The sequence below is a fragment of the Echiichthys vipera genome, assembly GCF_963691815.1.
Source record: "Echiichthys vipera genome assembly, chromosome: X".
NCBI lineage: Eukaryota > Metazoa > Chordata > Actinopteri > Perciformes > Trachinidae > Echiichthys > Echiichthys vipera.
This window is the reverse complement of record NC_139825.1, coordinates 22,290,026-22,312,590: the sequence shown is the minus strand read 5'-3', so window position 1 is coordinate 22,312,590 and position 22,565 is coordinate 22,290,026. Positions and strand designations below refer to the sequence as shown.

The following is a 22,565-nucleotide window of genomic DNA, read 5'->3' as shown; positions in this document are numbered from 1 at the left end:
AGCTTATTGTTGTCGTCAATCAACATAACTGCTCATTTCCACTCCTGCCTAACCCCGTCCATCTCCACCCCGTCCATGGCTGCTTGTTGAGGTAAAAGGTTTAAGTCACTGATTGAGTGGTCCTCCAAATGTTTAAGTGGAGGAAGTCGCCATCACAAAGTCAAGAGTTCTTCACCTTCAGGAGAAGAAGATAGTCATTGAGCCAATTGGAGTCTTTTCAAAGCACACAAAAGTCATGTCAGTTGCACTTGGAGGCTTTCAAAAACTGAATAGTGCCTCCACAAATCACCTAGCCGACTTTTTGTAGACAAATAGTCATTGCACATATTATAAAACCTTTGAATAGATGTGGCTTTAAGATCTTAAATAGAACCGAAAATAAATCGGCTATTGATCAATCATTTAAGTCATTTAAAGATAAAAACGTGTCTGGTTCCAGCTTCTCTTTGGAGCATAAGCATTTCTGTCTTTTATACCATTTTAACTGAATATCTTTGGGTGTTGAACTGCTGGTGGAACAAAACTAAACATTTAAAGACATCCCTTTGGACTCTTTCACTTATTTTCCCCACACTTATGACAATTATGATTAATTGATTAATCAAGGAAAGTTATTTGTATATACTTTAAAGTTGATTATTTTCTCTTTTCATATACATGTATGCACAGCGTAGTGTGGTGAGAATTAGACACATTTTTAACCCATTCTATCAAGAGCAGTGGGCATCGATCACACCCGAGGAAACACACTGGGGATTCAACTTAGGATCCACTTGCTGTGAAGCATCAGTGCTAACCACTGAGCCACCATAATTAAATCAACCATTAGTCGCAGTCCTAATTTGCATTTCTGCAGAGCATAACTACATGGTGGAAGAACAGCAACAGCTTCAGTTCATCGATGTGTAATAATGCTGGAAAACATCAGAACTTGGAAACAAAAACTTAAAATCTCAAATAGTTGCAAACCGCATGAGAACTCTAATTTGATGCTATTGTGTACATGGAAAAATCTCAAACCCTTCATAATTAGATGATAACAGCCTGAAACAAAACAAAAAGGAAAAAAAGAAGGTGTGTGTGTGGGGGGGGGGGGGGGGGGGGTGTCAAAATAGGAGAATAAAATGTGACCAGACATGTGCTGTCTTATACTTTTTCTTCAAATGTGTGACTAATTATGTAAAGAATGCTGGAGAGCACGACAACAAAGGCCAGTCACTGCAAGACTGACAGGATGTCAACATCTGTACGGAGAAGAAACACAGGTGGACTAAAGGAAGGACAAAATACTTAACTTGCAGCCACTGTGTGTGATGTATCTACAACATGATTAGAGTCTCAATTCCGCTCAACTACCTCACAATAGTCAAGTCATTCGCCTAATTACCTTACACTGATATTTTATTAGGGAACACACAGAGAGCCAAAGAGGGACAACACAAACAACAAAAGGAGTGCCAGACACTAAATCACTATCTCAAACACAAAGCATTCCCATCTTCCCAATCTTCCTTTCTTTTGAGGTTTTCAGAGGATTTGCTAAAGCTGTACATCTCGCAAAGCAGATTTTTCCCTTTGGATGTTAGAGATGCTGTTGAAAACAGCCTCACAGATTGCATTGTGCTGACTGAGGTACAGTACAGATAGTGCATAGCAAAGTGAGCAGGAGTGAGAGAGGGAGGATTCTGGTGTGAGCTTCCTTTTATCCTGGTTCAATGGCTCAGAGAAAAGGGTGATTAGTTTGTCCCTTCTCAAAGTGCTGCCACGTCTTTGGTTACAGAGATAAAAGCCCTGCCTCACGTCGAAGAGAGCAGCCATTGTCACGCGAAAAGAGAAACCCCCCCTTCTACTTAAGTGGGGGAGACACTGGACAGTCCTGAGGAATGTATCTTAAAGACATTTCTTTATGAGTGTTTTTAAAACTAACCAGACTCATTGCATAGCAGACAGCGTAATGCTTCTTTGTATAGTTCAATAACATAATCTTTTCTCTGGAAACAAAGAGCTCTTTGAAGAGAGCATAGATGCCATAATAAGACACTGATGACAGGCACATCCAGGCGATCTTCTCTCTCTCCACATCCCAGCCACTTCACATCAGCGCTACCCCAAGCAGTAATGTGCCTGTACAGCGGGTTAGCGCTGGCCACTGAGCGCACAGGTCAGTTCCAGGTAGGGCAATGAGAACAAGGAAGTGGGAACTCTCTTGTCAGTCAACCGGACAGTGGACAAACTGTTTACAGGAAGGCTTTGCCAAGGGTCTGTCTATGGTATGCAGGCTATGCGCTCTGGATCACTGGCTGTAAAATCCCATCAAAGGAGGCTTCTTGGTCTTAGCGGTGTGAAGCTAAGCTTATCCGCAAGGAGATGAGCTGCTGGCAGCCCCAGTGTGACCAACAGAACTACTTTTCCATACATGGAACCATGGATTGGAATTACAGAGGGGAGATTCATATTTTCTTTGTTCATTTTGTGTGTGTCAGCAGGTGGTCTCTCCACCATGAGCAGATGGGTATTGTTTTGTGGGCATTGACTGTAATTGGTTGGGGTAAACACTGGATGGGCTTGTCCGTTTTCATATCCATAATACAATCCCCTGAACTGCACTGCCATGTCACACCTCTGAATGAGAAGAGTGGCAAGACTATATGGATGAGAGCCAAGATTTAAACGTGGGACCACAGCTAGAGGGGGAATGTGGCCTTTTGCACCTTTCATCTATCGTGAACTATAGAGAGCTACAGAGCCATGACCTCACCTAGATCGTAATTGTTTTTAGCTGAGTGTAGAACAAGATACTACAAGGCAAACCTCATTTGAGAGCGATGTCAACACATGAACTCTTTCAACACTTGAGATTTTTTTCCCACCATCCACATCTAAACCTTGTGTGTCTGTAACAACTCAAGTTATGTGGACAGGGCACTGACTGAAAACATCTGCTGGGGAGACTGGATGGGCAAAGCATCTCTTGACCCTTTTGACCTTTTTTTTCTGAAAACCTTTTTTATTAGGATGTCTGTGCCAAGAGTAAGGTGATGTTTGAAGCACCCTTCCTCCTGCTGAGTTGGGAAAAGACATATTGCCTTTTAGTCAACATACCTACCTGCAAAACCTGTTTTTTTTACTTTAAGGGAGAGAAAGTAGAAAGACCTGGATACTTACGATACAGACAGCCTGCTTCTCCATTAAGCTGAGACCATCCAGGGCAACACTTGTACACAGTCTGATAATCCTGTCGGTACACTTGTCTGTATGCAGTGTAGTATGCTGTCCTGTTGACATGACAAACATTAAGTTGGAAACTTTCAATCCATCCTGTTGAAGTGGTAGTAAAAAACAAGTCTAAAAAGAAGCAAGAGGTATCTTTTAGTATTCCATTGTGAAACAGTAGTGTATGAGGGAACATGCATATATACACATAGGGATTATCTGATCATTTCTAATGTTTCATGTGGTTAAATACCACAAGATTGGTAAAAACAAACATGTAATCTGATCAAATGCTTCCCAGTCCTTTGAGCAACATGCTGTAAAATGTTCAGCAAACATTTTCCCAGACTTTTAAGGTGCCATTTTAAAGTGTGAGACTGGCAGACTCAGCTTCAGAGAACGGTGCCTATCCCTGTACTTTAGGACCCCTCTCATTGCTCCACGGTCATTACGCATTGTGGAAACATGTTTTGTTTAAAAGCGAGTAATTGTGGCCTTAGCTGGCTTCAAAGCAGCCTTTGACTTCGGTGACACAGTAAATAAAGCTGTGAAAGCGAACTGCATAGCAAAGTGAGAAACTCCTGACAGAGACAGGCTAAACTGTTAGCATCAGGATAAAATAATTATCTTTTATTAGTGTGTAAGGGGATAGTGCTATAACAAAATCATCAATAAAAATGCAGAATATAATAAATAAGTAAACAACTGAAAGGCTTAATATACAGTATTGTACAGGAGAAATATTATTGTAGTTAGGTGTACATTGATAGTGAATTGTCAGTTATAGTATGGTATTTGTGGACTACTTGGAGCAGTGTATAGGACTCTCTTTCAAAGGAATGTTGGCTGCAAAGACGCCTGTGTGTTAAATAGCTGGTAACCCCGATAAAGTGGTGCTACACCTTGCACTTAAGTGTATGAGAGGTTCAAAGCAGTGATTACAGAACAAGAGTGAGAAGAGGAAAGAGGAGGTCAGGGAACTCATCATGTTTGTTACTGTTTGCTGGTGGAGTCAAATGAAGGATCATGCTCTCTGTGATAAATTCTTTTGATTGCATGAATCATGAAGACATAATGATTGTATTGGTCTAGCCCGGGATTAATCAGCAAAGCATTACATCCCCTGCAGGTGAAGATGGGAGTGTTTCTATGAGAACAGAGTAAAGAGGTTTTGACTACAAAGTGGGATGTGGCGACAGACAACAAATAAGGCGTATTACTCACCTCCTCTCGTATCCCATGCACCAGGACTGTCCCACACAGCCTTGCTTCCACACTTTAACCATGCGTGTGAAGGCCTGCACACATGGCTGCCTCTGGGCGACCAGCGTCACCTCCCTTTCCACACAGACATTGGGCCTGAGACGAAAACAGTGATAAAATACTTAAGTTGTCAACATGTTTGGGTTTTTTTTTTTACAGATGAACAGATGTCAGCGGGGCAATTTATGAATGCTGTGAGAGATGTTTCAGCAAAGATAGATGGACTGGGATTCAATAAGGCATTCTAGTGAACTACAATGTGATGCCTGTGAGGGCATTACCTGTGCTGAGGTGTAAGGCTGCTTCTGATGTCTGATTTTGGTATTTTAAAGACTTAAGGGGAATTCCTCATACATCACCTTTCAGAACACTGAGCTGCACAAGATACTACCTGTAGTTCAACCTGAACTCAGCATTCATCTCAAATGTGTTAGTCTTTTAGAGGTTGGCACTGGCATGAAAGAAGCAAGGATTTTTTGTTTTATTTTATATCTTCCAAATGTAAAAAGCAACAAAACCATAACCAAACAAGATCAAAATGTTTCAAATGTGAGCCAGGTTTGTTGTAAACAAAAGCAAATGATGCACAATCTCTGTAACCAGTTACACTTCAATGCACAATATTTACAAAAAATAAATGAATACAAACAAAAACAATTACCCTAATCTTCCAGACAGTTCACAGATTTATAGTGTTCTCACTGGACATACGGTAGAACATGCATGTTTTCACTTGCGCGTATGAGCAGAAACAGGAGGTAGTTTAACATTTTCGGCCCCAGGTAAAACATGATAAGCCTTCCAACTGTGATGTTTTGTTCTTCTTACACAAAGTCTGTCTGGGTTTACAGGCAGACCTGCCACTGATGTCTCTCACACCATTTGCTGCAGTGCACAGAGGAGCCTCATCAAAAGAAGCGCAACATGATCTTTGAAACATTTTCTCCTTTGGTAACTCTCCAAGGACAGACAGGAAGACTCTGCAAAAGGAGATCAGCAGGAATCTTAAGACAACATCCAGCTGCTCATCTCATAAACAATAGTAATCATGATCACCTCCAGCTGTACACATATGAAAGACCTTATTGTAAGTGGCAGGTAACCGCAAAGAATATTCACCCACATAATTCAAGCTCCTTATTTATTATTTTGGGGGTTTAAAATAGCTGTTATAATTGTCGGGCTCTTCACTTTGTGGAGCTTCAAACTAACTCTGACAGAGTTAGGCATGGAGTGCAGACCAAACACACAGAGCTAAGATATAATCATGAAAATTATAATGATACAGTACGTGGAAGACAACAAAGACCATGATGAGAGTGCATAACAGCTAAATGAATCCTCCAGCATCTACCAAATGGATCCATTATCCAGGTGCTGTTTGATACCTATAGCTAAAATAATAAAATAAACAAGCCTCAGTATTCTGCCTCTGGTGGACTCTTTGATACAAGTTTTTGCATGTGCAGGTGAAACAGCAGACTTCCCATACTGTATACTCAAACTTCAAAAGGAATTTGAATCTCTTCAGGAAGATGAAGAGTGAACAGTATCCCTAAAATCCAAATACGAAAACGTAAGTATGTTTAAACGTTATAAAGTTATAAACAACAAAACATATATGATAAAAGGTTACTCACATATAGGGTTGGAGGTTGTTGGCGATGCCATAACGCACTGCACGAGTCTCTATAATAAATATTAGGAAAAAAGAAAAAAGATCCCTATTCATGTTTCTTCTTCTCGGATCAGAGTGTCAAATGATGTGAATTACTCGCAACCTCACTCATGAGTATAGCAGTTTAACCATTAAAAAAATATAACTAAAGAAAGAACCAAATAAAAAATCCGAGCGCTCAAAACTTAAAAGGCGCGTATGAGATCTTCCGCGTGGAAACTATCAGCTCTTTCCAAAAATGACCCAGCCATCACATGCGGCGTGTTTTCTAGCCCTCAGTCGTTGTGCGTGTGTATGTGTGACACTGACTGAAAACTGCAGCTCACCTACGAGTCACTGCAGATGTTGGACTGACGGGCAAAAAGTCGAGGAGGCTGAGCGCGTTCTGCCTCCCTCCATTGACTTGGTAATGATGGCAGGGGTCTGTAGGGGGAGGATGGAAAGGTTCCATTTATTATTCAGAGCTTCCGCGGCGTCTGAAACACACACACACACACACACACACACACACACACACACACACACACACACACACACACAAGACACCGTGCAGTCTGCAAAGTGCACGCGGAGTTGTAAACGGTGCACCTTACTTGTGTCTTTACTGGGATCCAAAGTGTTGTCGTTTATTCTCAATGAGTCAAACTTTGTTTGTTTTCAAAATGTTTAAAAACTTTTATCGCATTCCCATTGAGACTTGTGGTTGTATACGGATATTTACATGGACTTTTATTTGCTGATATTCAATCCCTCCACCAATATGACGTTTAGTTCCATGTGCGCGTACTGATGTAAACAAAGCTCGTGGAGCTGGGCAATTAGCGCACATGCAGCGCAACATCCGCGCGTAGAAAATGAGCCCTGACTCAAAGTAGAGATGCATCTGGAGAAAGAGGAAGTGTAAACCACTCATGGCAAGTATGGACATCCAGGAAAACTGAGTGATATACTATCACCCGCCGGGCAACAGAGGATGTTTGGGGTTGAGTCTGCAGCTAGTGGTCACTCTGCAGGGCAAACAGCTGATGGTGCGGTCACAGGGTCAGCCGCCAGGGCCGTCTACTGCTGATCTCCAAACAAAGCTTTCATTGCGCGCATGTGTGTGCATGACCCCAAAGAGTCCAGGGTCACCACTGTCCATGCAACCTCCGAGGGTACCAGCTACACTGCATGTTGTTTAAATTAGATCAGGGGCTCTCAGACATACCAGAGCTCATCTGAGATATGTTGCCAAAGTAGTAAGAGTATTTTTTTTACTGCAACAAATTAATTTCTGTTTATTTCTAGGCTCTTACAGGCTACCTAAGACCGGATTCAGCTGTTTGTAAGCCCCGGGGTAAAATACTGTTGGGCCCCTAAATTCACCACCTTCTGTGCACTGTCTCCAAATACCCTTCAAGTACATGACAGCTTCATTATCCAGAAACAAGCCATTACTATGAACATTAGCTTTACACTGACCGATAAAATACACAATTGGAGACATGTTTACTGTTAGAACTGCAAAGATCAACCTATTAGTTGTCAACCAATTGTTGAAAAACGCGTGCTAAAGAGCCCCCTGGGACCCAAAATGCATGCTAACACGTGCTAAAGTGCCCTCTTCAATGGCGATGACACGCTATATGTGCCCATTTTTCCCTTTTCGCCCCTGCCCTTCAAAAAGTCTGTGCACGCCACTGGTGTTAACTATTTTATTAATCACTATTTTGATGATTGATTAAATGGTTTGAAGCATTTTAGAATAAAAAGAGATAATTCCAGCTTCTTAATGTGGATATTTTCTTTTTTCTTTACGCCCCTTCCTAAATATCTTTGAGTTGTGGACAAGACATTTGAGGGCGTCAAGGGGGTCGTTTTCACTATTGCATATGACCCCTCTAACAAATAATATGAAACAAATAGAATAATATAAATGAAAAGTCTTAACTAAAACCGACAATTCTGAGACATGGCCATCTTAAGACAGGGTCTAAAAATGTCCTGACCCTTTACTGCACATACTATGGTACCTGCTAAGTACTAAACACAGAGGAAAATCAGATTTTGAATTCTGATTTATTACGCAAAAATACTTGTTCAGAATATTTGGTCACTGGCCCATTTCATTGGCACGAAAACTTGACCTCTCTACGATAACATCAAAGGATATCTTCTGAGAATTTCTTGAACTAATGCGTCTGGATGTGATGTTATCGGTGGAAGTGTAATTACTTCAGGAGTAATAAAGTGGATGTAGACCAGTGATTTTCTGCTATTCAACCCTGATTCTGAGATGAATTCTTCCTTGCTGTCACTTCCCTCAAATTCACTGTCCTCACTATCAGACAGTATTTTCCTAACTTCTTAAGCTGTCCATACACATTTTATTATTTTCAAGTTGTCTCTATTTTTTCATGCAAAACAGTGACATTTATCTGACTTTCCAGGGCGGCACGGTAGTGTGGTGGTTAGCACTGTCGCCTCACAGCAAGAGGGTTCCAGGTACGGGGGCCCTTCCTCCCACAGTCCAAAGACATGCATGTGTTAATTGAATGGGAATTGGTTAATTGTTGACTCTAAAATGTCCGTACCTGTGAATGTGAGTGTGAGTGGTTAAGCCCGATGTTAGCTGGGACTGACAAGCGGTTGAAGATGGATGGATGGATCTTACTTTCCACCATGTGACCACTTCACTTGTCTTTCTGGAAAGAAATTGATACTTCACACCTAGTTCTGCACGTCATGTGATTGTTTACAGATATGTCATAACACTTGTCATGTTTAGGAATTTGTCATGTTTAGGAATCAAAAAAAAAAAAAAGATGGGGTGTTGCCTGAGGGCAATGCTATGCAGTAGCTACAGCATCCATGACCCCTTGAGGTGCCTGAATAACTATTTCGTGTATGGATTTAACTCCAAGAGCAAGCTTTCCATTACTCACAAAGGAAACCTTTCCATAATCATGACCTAATTTACTTACAGGAAAGCCCAGACACTCATAGGCCTCTAATGCAATACGCACAACTAAAACACAACAATATAAATGGAAATTAGCTAGCTCCTCACCTTGCACAGCAGCCGAATTCTCACAATAACACTTCTGCATGTTTTCCAATCTAAACTTGATGCCCTTTCTCATACAGTGCCGATTTTTGCCCCCTCACTTGGCTTTTTGGTTAGGATGCACTGGAAAAACTGTCCATTTTAATGTTTACCGAATAATATTAGCTTACCATGTCTAAAGCAGGACTACTGTTTATCTCGACTGCATATTGCAGGAGAAACCCATGAGCATCTTTAACGAAATGGTGATTTGCTGACACCCTGTGGTTAAAACTAATAACTACATCTATGTGATAAATCCTGTACAGTTTATGCAACTGAAAAGCCAAATATTAACGTCTAAAGCAACAGGAAATGGTCACAGAGAATGAACTTTGCCCGACTGCAACTACAGCCAAGCAACGACGCAAATATCTCTGCATGTTTCGTTTTAAACCGGTTAAGTAACTTTACGACGCTCCCTAATCAACACTTCCAACGACCTTTGCTCATAGTCGTATGCCATATCTGCTGTAGTGTAGCATGCATTGGGTAATAGCAAGAAGAGTGTGCACAGTAAGACAGAGTTGTATTGTTAAAGACGTGCTCACACATTCACCGAGGTTTGTGGCTTGTCGAAGTATGTCGTCGTCGTCTCAAACTAAGCGGCCGGTTTCCATACTGGGAACTATGGCGTTGGGTGGCCGAGCCGACGCCGAGCAGAGTCCGGACATGGTGAAGACTTTCCTGGACAGGGGACACAACCATGTGGACACCGCCTTCATGTACGTGGATGGGAAGTCAGAGGCGGTCATAGGGGGCATGAATCTCCCCAAAACAGGTATATCTGAAGCACCCATATTCTTAGTAAGGCTGTGTGCAGACGCTGTGGACTGAGTGGCCCACCTGCATGGAATTATAAGTACTATGGTTACAAGAACTGTTCTAAACTGTGTCCAACCAACGGGCATTGTTTTGAATACATTTTCACGGATACAACGTTTTGATTTGGGACGACTAACGTTATAGACCTTTTCAAAGTTGTAAACATAAACCTTCCAAATGTGTCCTAGTTTATTTCCTGTTGCAGTGAATGTGAATGACATCAGCTGACAGGAAGTTAACAAGGACCAAATCTGTTGCCTAGCAATGTAATTCCTTTAAAAAGGTCTATTTGTTGTGTGACAAATTCATAGTTGTTCAAAACACTCTAATTAAGCTATTTTCTCATTGTTTTGAGAGACTAAGTCAATATTTGATACTTTCTCATTTTTGAGATACTAACGTTAACTCATGACTCAAAGGATCGTTTTCCCCTCCTCGCTGACCTGTCAGTGTGATATCGGCATACTGCTGTGTTTAATTTTTGTATTTTGTGTCCTGTTCTGTTATGTCACTTGTGTGTGTATGTTTATTATTAACCTGGCAATTGGCTGCGGATGAAAACAAGCTTCTATGTTACACTAGCATCAAATGGTATTGTTTTCACCTGGTGTCATCAATGCAAAATGTGGTCCTGGAGACACATACTGTAGCAGGAACTACGACAGAGGTGGTTTTGAGTATTTTGCTAAGTGTTGATATGTCTGCATACAGATTTTGTTGCTGTGATAGTGTTGCAACCGTACAAGATACAGTCATGAAAAGTTACAGGTGTGTTGTTGAGATTAAAATGAAGGTCAAGTTTGAAAATGGGTGTGGTCTGAGCAAGGGGCCAGGAGTAGAGAAAGCCCCAAACCCACAATACGACCCTGGCCAGATATTTTTGCAGGAAGTAGGGAAGGGGCTTTTGCCCCACCACTTTACGCCCCTGACCCAATTTGGCATCTTAAGATGGTGTCAAGTTAATTGCTACTGATGACAGAGTTGGGTATGGCAACTAGCAGACAGGTTTTGTCTTAATCAAGCCCTGTACTAATGAACTGAAGGAGTTAATCCAGGGGGGCTCACAAGAGACAGCTCAAAAGAAGAATGGTTTAAGATCCGATCAGCAGAGACTGATATATTTCAGTCCCTATATCATAACACAGGTCAAGGAAATTGTGAACATGATAATAGTGCAATGGCGCAGAGTGATCATGATTTCATCTGCCCGTTGAATGGGTTAATGAGCCAGCAGGCCAGTCCTCTTAATATCAGACTCTGAATATCACTTGATAACCACACCACCAGAAACTACTGCTGTTTGTTGAAAACATCCTTTAAATTACACACTTTTAATTTGATGTTTCTCTGTGGCAGTAAGCATCGCTACCAAGGCCAATCCCTGGGACGGGAAGACGCTGAAGCCAGAGAGTGTGCGCTCTCAGCTGGAAACCTCTCTTCAGAGGCTGAGGACTGATTGTGTGGACCTTTTTTACCTCCATGCACCTGACCACCAAAACCCCATACAGGATACCCTTAGGGCCTGCAATGAAATCCACAAAGAGGTAAAGAGACCAGATACCTAATTTTCCGAGTTATAAGTGTTGTTGGAACCTTTCCATTAACATGGTACAGCAAGACGGTGACATTCAATTCTTAAATTCAATGTATAAATTATGTTGAGAAGATTTTATTAAACTATGTTAAATCCTTTAGGGAAAGTTCAAGGAGTTTGGCCTGTCAAACTATGCATCCTGGGAAGTGGCTGAAATTGCCACCATCTGCAGACACAACAACTGGATTGTTCCCACTGTCTATCAGGTACTCTGGTACTTTGTTTGTAGTTGTACTATTGTAGCCATGTAGTTTAATCTCCAATCAATTGCCTCATCCTAGAACAAGTAAGCTGCTCAATTCATGTCCATGTTGCATCCCTCCATATTTGTGGCTATGTTCCCAATCCCATTCTTTTCCTCTTTCATGATCATCGCTGGGGTAGAAATTACTTTCTTTTCAAAGTGAGCCTTTAAATCTTTTGTGCAACTGCTTATCCAGAATTGCGGTAGTTTTTGTTACGGAAAGAAACCCTGGTTAAGCATCCGTCACAGCATGGGGAAAAACAATGTGGCCTTAGTGCGGTTTCTACCTCACGAACTGAATTGCCACCATCTGAATTTTATCTTTGATTACTATACTTTCACTCTTTGACTATTTTATTTCCTCTAACGTAGACTCTTAAAACCTTTCATAGGGAATGTACAATGCCACTACAAGACAGGTTGAGACCGAGTTGCTGCCTTGTCTGAGATACTACGGAATGAGATTCTACGCATACAATCCTCTAGCAGGTGCTGTATATCTTTCTTATGTGTTAGTCTTCATTTGTATTGTTTTATTCAGAAGGAGATACACCCAGTGATAAAGGGTGCACAGAAGAACATAGTGACTTAGGTAATCCCCTTTGATTCTAGTGCCATCGTGAGGTTGACATCAAGGATTTTGAGTGACATGTCTCAAGAGCTATTGGATGAATATAAATACAATTTGGTTCACACATTCCTCAGGATGAATTGAAATCACTTTAACTTCTCATTTAGCACCATCATCAGCATGTTAGGATATTAACATTAGCATTTATAGCCTTTAGCCTCGCATGGCTGTAGACCTTTTTGGTCTTGTTTTGACAGTCACTTTTTCTCAAAATGTAGCACAGAAATGCTTCATTTATGAGTGAGCGACACTATTGAGTGCATAAATTGTAGAACTTTAGATCATTTTCGCTTGAATTCTGACATTACTCCTCCTCTGCAGGTGGCCTTCTGACAGGAAAGTACCATTACCAAGACAAAGATGGTTCCCAACCTGCCGGACGATTCTTTGGTAACAGCTGGGCTGCAGCATACAGAGACAGGTGAAAGACGGTTTACTTTTGAGAAGTAACTTGTTTCATGATAAGTTGATTTCTGTGCGATAAAGCACAGAATAAAACTATGTCTGGCCTCTTCTGCTTCAGATACTGGAAAGAGAGTCATTTTGAGGCAATAAATGTGGTTATAAAGTCATTGGAGACAGCTTACGGCTCAGAGAAACCCACCATGACCTCTGCTGCTATGCGCTGGATGTATCACCACTCCCAACTTAAGGTATGCATTGTGCATGAATCACTGCAGTGGCATGAGATCATATTTCATCATCATCATGGACAGATTACAATATATAAACTCTTGAAAACCTCAGAATTTCAAAAAGCAAGTACCGACGCTGCCAAAATGTGAGCTAAAAGGGACCTTAAAATGCTTTCATCATGCAACATTTAGTCTTTCAAGAATTTAAACACATTTTTGTCGTTACTGTATCAATAATCAGTGTTCAAGACCATTATGGTCATTGTTGATTAATCTGCAAACCATTTCTCAATTAATCCAGTAATCGTTTGTTCTAAGAAAAGTAAGAAAATGCCTGTCACATTTCCAAAAGTTCTTGTTGACATCAAAATGTTGTCTTGTTTTTGTCTTAAACCCAACAAGAGAATTTTTTACATTTTTGCTTGAAAAATGACTTAAACAAATATTTATCAGAATAGTATATTTTCTGTCAATCGACAGATTGTTGCAGCTCTACTGAGAGCTGTTTTATAGTTTTAATCTTTACAAATTATTTTTATTTTGGATTATTCACCGGTCATAAACATTCTAAGGCCTAAATGGCACTTTGACCGTAAGGTATATTATTCATACATTTACCAGGACAATTTATAAATCAACTTCAATCCCCTTGACATACACTAAGCATTCAAATCTGTTCCTGTACTGTAAAAATCCCACTTTTTAAAAAAATACATCATTTTACAGCAACTGGCCAAGCATAGAATTAGGCTGGTCATGACTTGTTAATACCATAATCTGAGATATTTCTTCATCTGAAAGTGCCTGGTCGCTGGAAAATGTTTTACCATGAAACGGATAATTTTTCTCTTTTATCAATTAAATTGTCTGCTGTTCCAGGGTGACCTTGGTGATGGAGTTATCATTGGCATGTCAAGTATGGAGCAACTTCAGCAAAACTTGGCTGCTGCAGAGGAGGGTCCTCTGGATGAGAGAGTGGTCGCTGCCTTCAATGAGGCCTGGAATCTCGTAGCCCACGAGTGTCCCAACTACTTCCGTTGAACTGCCAAAATCTCCATAACAGTCCAATCAAATCGCCTCAAAGTTTATACAGAAAGATCTACTAAGTCCCTTTCCTGTAGTTACTTATATGTAGCTTTTTGCTGAAATCACATTTGAAATGTTTTTTTTTCATGAATGAATAAATTGGAGACCAGTATGTTTTCATGTGGAGAGCAATTCATTGTTAATATACAAATGTAAAAACTGATATTTTTTTCTGACAAAAACAAAAACATTCTGGAGTCTGCCTTAATTAATGGTTACATTAAATTAAACCAGTTCTCAAATCAACAAAATTGTTGTTTTTTTACACATAAAAAGGCATTGAATGGGTTGGTTTAACACATGAAAGGATATCCGTATTTGTTTTGTCTGAGTGACAAAATACTTGCAGTATATGCAAGAGATTAAGTCTTGACTCTAGTCACCAGTTTACTGAACAACAATTCGGTTGAAAGCTGAAGCAAAGATGCTTTAAAAAAAAAACATGTACAAGCTTCTTCCCTTGCAGAGTTTTCATTCTGCATCTTCATCTTCCTCTTCATTATTTTGCATAGGCTCCTCCCCACCAGTGACGTTCTCAAACTCGCCAGTTTCTGAGTTCCACATACATTTAATTTGCACCTTGAATTCTGCCATCTCGATGCCAAAGAGTTTCTATGGAGAGAAAAAAAGCCAGTTTGAACAGTGTGTCAAATGCACCACTGCAGCGTATGTCACGGTCAACGTTTTCCGTAGTCAAACAGTCAAGAACGTACCAGAATACGAGCCTGGTCTGGAGTCAGCACGTCTCCCTCCTTACAGACTTCGTGGTCCTTCAGCAGTGTCACCACTCCTTAAATAACAGATGACACAAAATGTGACTGGTGCAACATATCCTTCTGTGACGATGGGCATTTTTCAGAGGAGAAAGGGAGGGTCATCTGTTGCACTCAAACATGTTTCAAAGATAGGGCTTAGTACTTCCTGTCTAGCCCAAGCCTGATGAGTATATTCCTCTGTGCCATAGATTAAACTATTAAAAACATCAGTAAAGCCGCAACAACTAGTCAATTAATTGATTGACAGAAAATGAATCAGCAACTATATTGATAATTGAATTGCGGTTTTAAAATACGTTTTTAGCCAAACTTTTGTTGGTTTCATGGTTGGCCGGATAAAAACAACAACATTTAAACACATCCCCTTGAGCTCAGGAAAATTACACAGGGCATGTTTCACTTTACGACATTTTGTTGACAAAACAATCGATAATGAAAATGATCAGTTGCAGCATTGGTGAGCTGACTGTTGCCCTAGTAGTCATTTTCCTTCATTACGATGAACGTGGGCACTGTAGTTTGTTCTGAGTCCGTTCCACATACATCGTCCTGCTACCCTGTACCAAATGTGTGTTAATATATAACTGAAAATAGTCCCAGACAAATGCACCATTTACCTCTGTTTGAGTACTGTTTGCCAAAACCCACACGTTCCGCTGTTAAAAAAAACGACAGCCTTTTTTTTTTTTAAAAAAGCTTTACACTTGAGACCTTATTTTAAAGATTAAGGTCTTCAGTAAGGACCACTGGGTTTGGAGCCGGGTGCTGAATACAGGTTAGGGAAGTTGTAAACTATGAAGGAATTGAATATTTCATTGTTCAGTTCATTGTCTCTGAATGGGATTTGTTGACAAAAGACAAATTTATAAAGATACCAGCAGCCCTATACTGTAATTGTACCTTTCTTGAGAGCAGTGGGAAGTCCCAATTGCCTTAACTGAGGCTCCATTGAGTGAGGAAACTGTTCAAGAGGTCCTTCGTCCAGAGTTGTGTCCATTTGTGCACGGTTGCCTGCCCGTGCATAATCCATCTCTTTGAAATGATCAAAATACCTGTGAATGGAAAACACCATTTTGTCAACTAATGAACAATATTAGGACAATAACTTAAACTGTAATACATTAAGTGAACCCTTACTTACTCTTGCACCTCATCCTTTGTTTTATTTGTGAATAGTACTCCTACTTCTCCTCGTAGATACTTGGTGACCTGCACATGATCATAAGGCAATTAAAAACACAAGTCTTTTCAATAAATTATTATATTTTCTGGCTTAAATCCACACCTAAGATCTAACATACCTTGTGCAAATTATCTTTGTATTCATCAGTTTGTCCTTTACCCAAGGCAATCACCATGACTTTGTTTTTGCCAAAGAAGAATCTGTGAAAGAGACGAAAGTCAAGACTCTTTACCCAAGATACTCTTAATTTATTTGAAATAAAGCTAATCAAAAAGCTATCAAATCATCTGACTGATTATTACCTGCTGTGTTTCCATGCTGTCCTGATGTCTTTCAGTTTGTTATTCCTCATATTAGCCACAGAGAATATGAACAAGCTTCTGTAGGTGTCCACGCATTTCCGTAACTAAAAAAATACAATACAATAAAGTGTGAAACATGTTAGCCAATGGTGTAAAAAGTAGTCAGAATTTTTACTTAAGGAAAAATACTAATAATACTACACTGTAGAGTACTCTGTTACAAGTAAAAGTCCTGCATCCAATGTTAGTTAAGTAAAAGTACAAAAGTATCAGCATCAAAATGTACTTAAAGTACAAACAGTAAAGTACTAACTGAGAATGGCCTGTTTCAAACATATCAAATTATTATTATTGATACATTAATGTAAATATCTAATGTTGCAGTTAATAAAAGGTGGGGCTACTTTTAATCACACTGCTTTGTAGCGTAATATATAACAACATTTCCTATTTTGTTTGTTGATACTATGTTTTATTGATAATCTGAATCTGTGAAATAACTAACTGTAGTGGAGTAAAAAGTCCAATATTTCAGTACATAGTAGATTCAGATGGGATTATTCAGGTAAAGTACAGACACCTGAAGTAGTTGAAGGACTAATGTATTCTGTAATGTATTTTGTTTCTTTCCACCGCTGTAGTTAGCTGAGATACCACACACTCACCTCCTCGATTAATTTCTGTTTTGACTCCAGTCCTTTCTTGGCTGTTTTCGTTAACGAAACTGAGGGGAAGATAAGTTATAAGCAGTCAGATAACTATTTATTAACTGGTATAAACGGTTACAGCACCTCGTGATTGTGTTAACTGCCATTTCACACAGAAGGAGAAGCTAACGTCCGCGTGTTACCTCACTCACGTTACATTAATGTAAAGTGTAAAGCCCGCAGTTAAGACACTTAACCCCTTGGTTTGTTGGTACGTTATACAATTTGAACGGCTATTCACATACTTTTCTTGTCCCTCTTTGACTTCGGCATGGTTTCCTCTCACGACGGCAGAGCAGCAGACGCACATGTGAGGTGAAGGGAAAGGACCCCAAATGTTTCTGTTGTGCTGAAGCTGGCCTTGTGGTGCCTGACTACAAAAATAAAATAATAACTTTTCATTTAAATATTTATAACTCATCGGTGTTGCTAGTATGCAGAAATGTACGGCTGTTCCTAACTGAATGTATACACATACCTTGAGTTAAGAGTCATTGTAGCTTCATTTTCTAATTATTTCCACATAAGTCGGGCAAAGGCAAAGACATGTTCATTTTTTCACAACTTTATTTGCAGATTCTCACAAACATTTTTTATTATTCACTAATTCAAAATGCAGTACATTGCATGAAGTACAGTTAAACAAGTGAATCCATTCTTATTACATGCTTGCATGTGGATATGATATAGACACGTAAGACAGACGTAAGATTTACATAAAAGGTTAAGCAGCAAACCAAACAAACAAATAAAAAACAAACAAACTAAAGATAAATGACCCATTTATATCCCAATGGTTTCTCTCTAACCTTGCATTAAAATAGCACAGATACTTGTATAACCCGCTTTTTTCTTCTTCAGAAAAGGGCTTAGTACGCGTTAGATAACCTATATTTGAGTATAATATTTTTTTAAACTGTTGCTTTCGTCCTTGTCATTTTATCAAGGGATTTCGTATATGTGTTAAATTCTCTCTTAAATACTAAAGGGTGAGGGGATGTTTTTAAATATCTCTTTATATGATTCGAAAATTCCCCAATATAATCACCATTCACCATGTAATTTTCTTCTGAATTTCCCCTGGTGGTGTCAGGAGTAATTTCATCAGTTGTAAAACTCGGTCCAGAAATTGTGAACCAGTTTTTCACCGCCACCCAGAAACTGTGTAAATAATTACTAAATATATTTGTTGTGGTTTTAATTTCCTTTTTACAAAACGCACATAAATCTTAGTAAATGATAAATCTGTAGTATAGAAAATCTTTACATTGATACACATTATTCATTGTTTTAAAAAATGCACCTGTTTTGTTTTGGGTGTTTTTGTGAATTTTCAGATATTTAGTTCTAAGTGAGGCTAACTCACTTTCAGTTTGGGAGGTTTCATTTATTTTTCGTCTCACAGGGTGAAACTCTTTCTGCAAGCAATCTCTTATAAATTCTTACTGCATACTTCTGCTGGTTTTGAATAAGATTAATCAGGCATTTAGGGATAGCACTATTATATAGCTACATTTACATTATAATGTGACATAAACTGTTTTTAGAACAGTTTGGCATCATACTACAAATATATAGTATATATATATATATATAATTTTTCGTTTTAATGAACGTTACAATCTTACATTATGATGGCATAAGTCAATTTAAGGAGAAAGAAGAAGTAAAAATAAAACACAAAATCAAAGTAAATAAATAAAAAGTCCTACAATAAAAGGAAATTAAAAGGTAGGATCTCCTGTATGTGTTCAATACATAAAGGTAATGCCAACATAAGCGAACATTACCTAAAATATGCAGATTAATATGGGACCACGTGATTAAATTGCGTACCGGTATTATGGTAACTATGTCAGTGAACAATATTTTCATTAAAAGCAACAGTTTTCATAACCTTGCTTAGCCATCACAAATTAATTTTACATCCAAGTCTCACATGACGACAGGGATCCTCTGTCTTCAGTGACGGGGATTATGGACGGATTAACCCGCTTGGGGGCCCTGAGCCAGAGCAACAAGTACAGTGAGCAGCACAGATATCACTGACAAAATTATAACCTCTGGTGAACCCATGTGGAAGTGTGGCCCCTGGTGTCTGTAAGTCCCTTTCAGTGTCTTTCAATGTGTTGATGCTACCACACATTTTCAATTGGTAGAAAGTTGTTGCAGACTCACTTACATTTGCGAAAGTTTGGCATCAATAGTCTCAAGACATGGCATGGTGGGTATTATATCACTTCCAGAAAGGTACCAATACAGTTACTTATTTTAGTTATTTGCCCCGATTCTGGTAACAAAGCTTTAACAATAGCTACAACTCATCCACAATTATCAACTTTTAAAATGACCTTATTGGCTCTATAGGTACATGATATAAGGTAGCATTCACTTCCGAAAACTGATGCAGATATAAACTCGATATGTTATAACACTTTGATCATCAGAAGAAGATTACAAAAGATGAACTACTACATGAATCAAAATTAGAAAGCAAACTAAATACAATTCAGTCAATGATAGTAAATATTATAAAAGAACAATACAATAAATTGAGATTAAAAAACAAATACAAAATACATTACTATGTATATCCCTACAATACTGCAGATTCCTTATATTTCTGAGAAAAGTGGCTGTATATAATGTTTATATTAGTAGCATATATATATATAACATGTAGATACACAGTATGAAGTATATATGTACATATGTATAAGATGACTCATAAATTATAGCCTATAATATAGCCTGTGTGATATATACATACATCTAAAAAAAACTACATTGTACATTACAAGGCAATGAAAAATGTTTCTTTGAAGTGAAAACAACACACAGTGAACCATAGGCCTACACACATATGAATAAAAGGCATACCTTACAATACATATATATATATATATATATAAGATATAAAAAGGAGTCCCTAGCCATGCATACATTTTGAATTGTTATTGTGGAAGTTTGTCAGTGAAAACTTTTTATTTTCAGAAACTCAGCTGTAAACTGTTTAAGAAATTAATAGAAAAACAAAATGAATTGACAATGCCTTGTTGTTACAGTTTACTTCATCCTATTAATTAAGCTTTTGTTTGGGCATCCAGCCGGGACGTGATGCCTGTCCTTGCTGCCAGTCCTCGAGAGAGAGAAAAAGGGGAGGGAGGTGGGAGGGGCCGATGTGGGCGATAGTGCCGAGTTTAGCACTTTGCAACATGATCCGCGCACACCACGGAGAGGCCGGGCTCTGCGGTCCTGCATCCTGCCAGCCCACCGCACCACATGGAGGCTGGATAGAGCCACAGTGAACTGGGGGATGACAAAAGAAAGAAGGTGGACCATCTTCTGCCGTCGGCTGGCTATATGAACCCGCGCAGCATCAGCAGCTCCTGACAAAAGCAAAGCAAAACGAGGGTGACAGGAAGCTCTGCTGGTCTGCGTCAAATCTCTCGCTCCCACAGAAGATAATGCCCTCGGTGCCTCTTAAAGGACTTTCTGGGTTTGTTATTTGCCTGCTGCAGGGCTCCATATCAGCATGTCGGGGTAAGAATCCAGCAGGGACAGTAATGGTCACCCCGTCTCCAGCCAAGTCACTCTCAGCATCATCATTGTAAGGAGAAACTCGTCGTGGGGGAGTGGGCTTGTAAAGAAATATGCAGAGATAATAATAATTAATAACACACTTTATTATTGTTGCTGCATACAAGCCAGACTGAGCCATATTGGATTACCGGTTGTTGTTGTTATTGTTTACCAACATGAACTCGCTGTTTTTCTCCGACACTCTGCCCGGGTCGGTCTGCAACGTCCCCGGGTCGGGCGCGGTGACCAGCGCCCTGCGAAATGACCTGGGCTCCAACATCCATGTGCTGAAGACCCTCAACCTGCGGTTCCGCTGCTTCCTTGCCAAAGTCCATGAACTGGAGAGGAGAAACAAACTGTTGGAGAGCCAGCTGCAGCAGGCTCTCCTTAAAACGCAGTACCGCCACCTTTACGCCCGAGAAGTTGGCGTGCAGACGGACGGACCCGATTCGCGCTTGCCGGGCACCATCTGGAGTTTCACCCACGTCCGGAAGCAAGGGGAGCGCTTAGAGACCCTGCGCGGGCCCGGAGTGACGTGGTCGCATCCCGACGGAGTTGGGGTCCAAATAGACACCATTACACCAGAACTGAGGGCTCTGTATAACGTGTTGGCCAAAGTCAAGAGGGAGAGGGACGAGTACAGAAGAAAGTGAGTCAAGTCCATTTATTTATAAGGGCTAGAGGAAAGTATTGTTTTTTAAAGACAGATGTTTAACAAGTGTACATGTTGATACTTCCTCCACAAAACTGGTAATTTATGGCAATATTTAAGCTATGCATGGATACACCCTAATATATTTCACCAGTCATTTGCAGGGGAGTGACAAGGAATTAAAGGCCCTGAAAGAACGTTCCTGCAGGGCCCCTTTTCTTTTCTGGGCCCCCATCATCACTGCCCTCACAGAAATTAAGGGGGCAAAGGGCAAAAATGTCCCAGAATGAAGAATGCCCCTAAAATTGTGACTGAATATTTCTAACTTCATATTAAAAATAGTATGTACTATCTACCATTTTTTACCTAGCCTGGGAACCAGACAAATCTGCTGAGCTCACGATGCCAGCCTACTACTTTTTAAATGGCCCTGAAAGAATGTTGCTGTTGTGTCAGCCCTTGGATCCTATCATCACTGCCCCACACACTATCGCTACACAGAAATAACTATGAAACTGAAAATAAGTAGCCTACAGCATGCAAACTATGACAGATGCACTTAAAGCCTCTGTGGGAGTTTTACAGGACAATTCAAGTGACTTCTCGTTAAGGCTACATCATAGTCCACACTCCAGAAGTTCAAATTGACTCATTCAGTGCAAATGTGGTTTATAAGTTGTTCTAATGTAGCGCTACATTAAATCAAGACACATAATCAATACTGCCCTCAAAGATAGACTCAGTTTTAGCATGTTCAATTGTTTTTAATTGTTAGAGCTGAAGAGACTATTCTGATAATCAATTATTGTTGGAAGTGATGCTTCACTGCTTTTCTATGAGTTTCTGTGGGTTTTCTGTCGGTCGGACAAAACAAGACATCTGAAGACATCACCTTGGGCTGAGGGGAACCGTAATGGACATTTTTCACAGTCCACGATGTTATCGAGAGCAAACTATTAATTACTGAGGAGGTTACAGAATTAATCAGCACTCAGAAATGATGTCTGAGTTGGTTGAGTTGTTTTCATCTCCCCATCCTTGTGTGACCTTTACCTTATACCTTATTGGTGTTACTATTTTCTTCCAGCGTGGGTGTGGTTCACCAGTGT

General features: G+C 39.8%; 4 protein-coding genes across 4 annotated transcripts in view; 2 read left to right on the top strand and 2 right to left on the bottom strand.

Moving 5' to 3' along the window:
- megf6b (multiple EGF-like-domains 6b) overlaps positions 1 to 6,254 on the bottom strand; it is a 62,698-nt gene extending 56,444 nt beyond the window's left edge. The window contains exons 1-3 of the mRNA XM_083938352.1: positions 6,117 to 6,254; positions 4,438 to 4,572; positions 3,166 to 3,275 (exon numbers count right to left, since the gene is read on the bottom strand). Coding sequence (XP_083794478.1) covers positions 3,166 to 3,275; positions 4,438 to 4,572; positions 6,117 to 6,208 — 337 coding nt within the window. The 5' untranslated portion in view covers positions 6,209 to 6,254. The remainder of the gene's footprint in view (positions 1 to 3,165; positions 3,276 to 4,437; positions 4,573 to 6,116) is intronic.
- A 3,459-nt stretch (positions 6,255 to 9,713) lies between these two features.
- Positions 9,714 to 14,366, top strand: akr7a3 (aldo-keto reductase family 7, member A3 (aflatoxin aldehyde reductase)). The gene is made up of 7 exons (XM_083939516.1): positions 9,714 to 10,020; positions 11,421 to 11,608; positions 11,760 to 11,864; positions 12,295 to 12,391; positions 12,855 to 12,954; positions 13,057 to 13,186; positions 14,048 to 14,366. Exons 1-7 carry the CDS (start codon positions 9,723 to 9,725, stop codon positions 14,207 to 14,209), a joined length of 1,080 nt encoding a protein of 359 aa, XP_083795642.1. The 5' UTR covers positions 9,714 to 9,722; the 3' UTR covers positions 14,210 to 14,366.
- A 124-nt stretch (positions 14,367 to 14,490) lies between these two features.
- Positions 14,491 to 17,537, bottom strand: mrto4 (MRT4 homolog, ribosome maturation factor). Its single transcript, XM_083939517.1, has 8 exons — positions 17,468 to 17,537; positions 17,181 to 17,239; positions 16,516 to 16,619; positions 16,332 to 16,413; positions 16,172 to 16,239; positions 15,931 to 16,082; positions 14,968 to 15,044; positions 14,491 to 14,866 (listed from the first exon to the last, which is right to left on the bottom strand). Exons 1-8 carry the CDS (start codon positions 17,493 to 17,495, stop codon positions 14,726 to 14,728), a joined length of 711 nt encoding a protein of 236 aa, XP_083795643.1. The 5' UTR covers positions 17,496 to 17,537; the 3' UTR covers positions 14,491 to 14,725.
- A 2,923-nt stretch (positions 17,538 to 20,460) lies between these two features.
- iffo2b (intermediate filament family orphan 2b) overlaps positions 20,461 to 22,565 on the top strand; it is a 29,486-nt gene continuing 27,381 nt past the window's right edge. Inside the window, exon 1 of the mRNA XM_083939231.1 lies at positions 20,461 to 21,453. Coding sequence (XP_083795357.1) covers positions 20,981 to 21,453 — 473 coding nt within the window. The 5' untranslated portion in view covers positions 20,461 to 20,980. The remainder of the gene's footprint in view (positions 21,454 to 22,565) is intronic.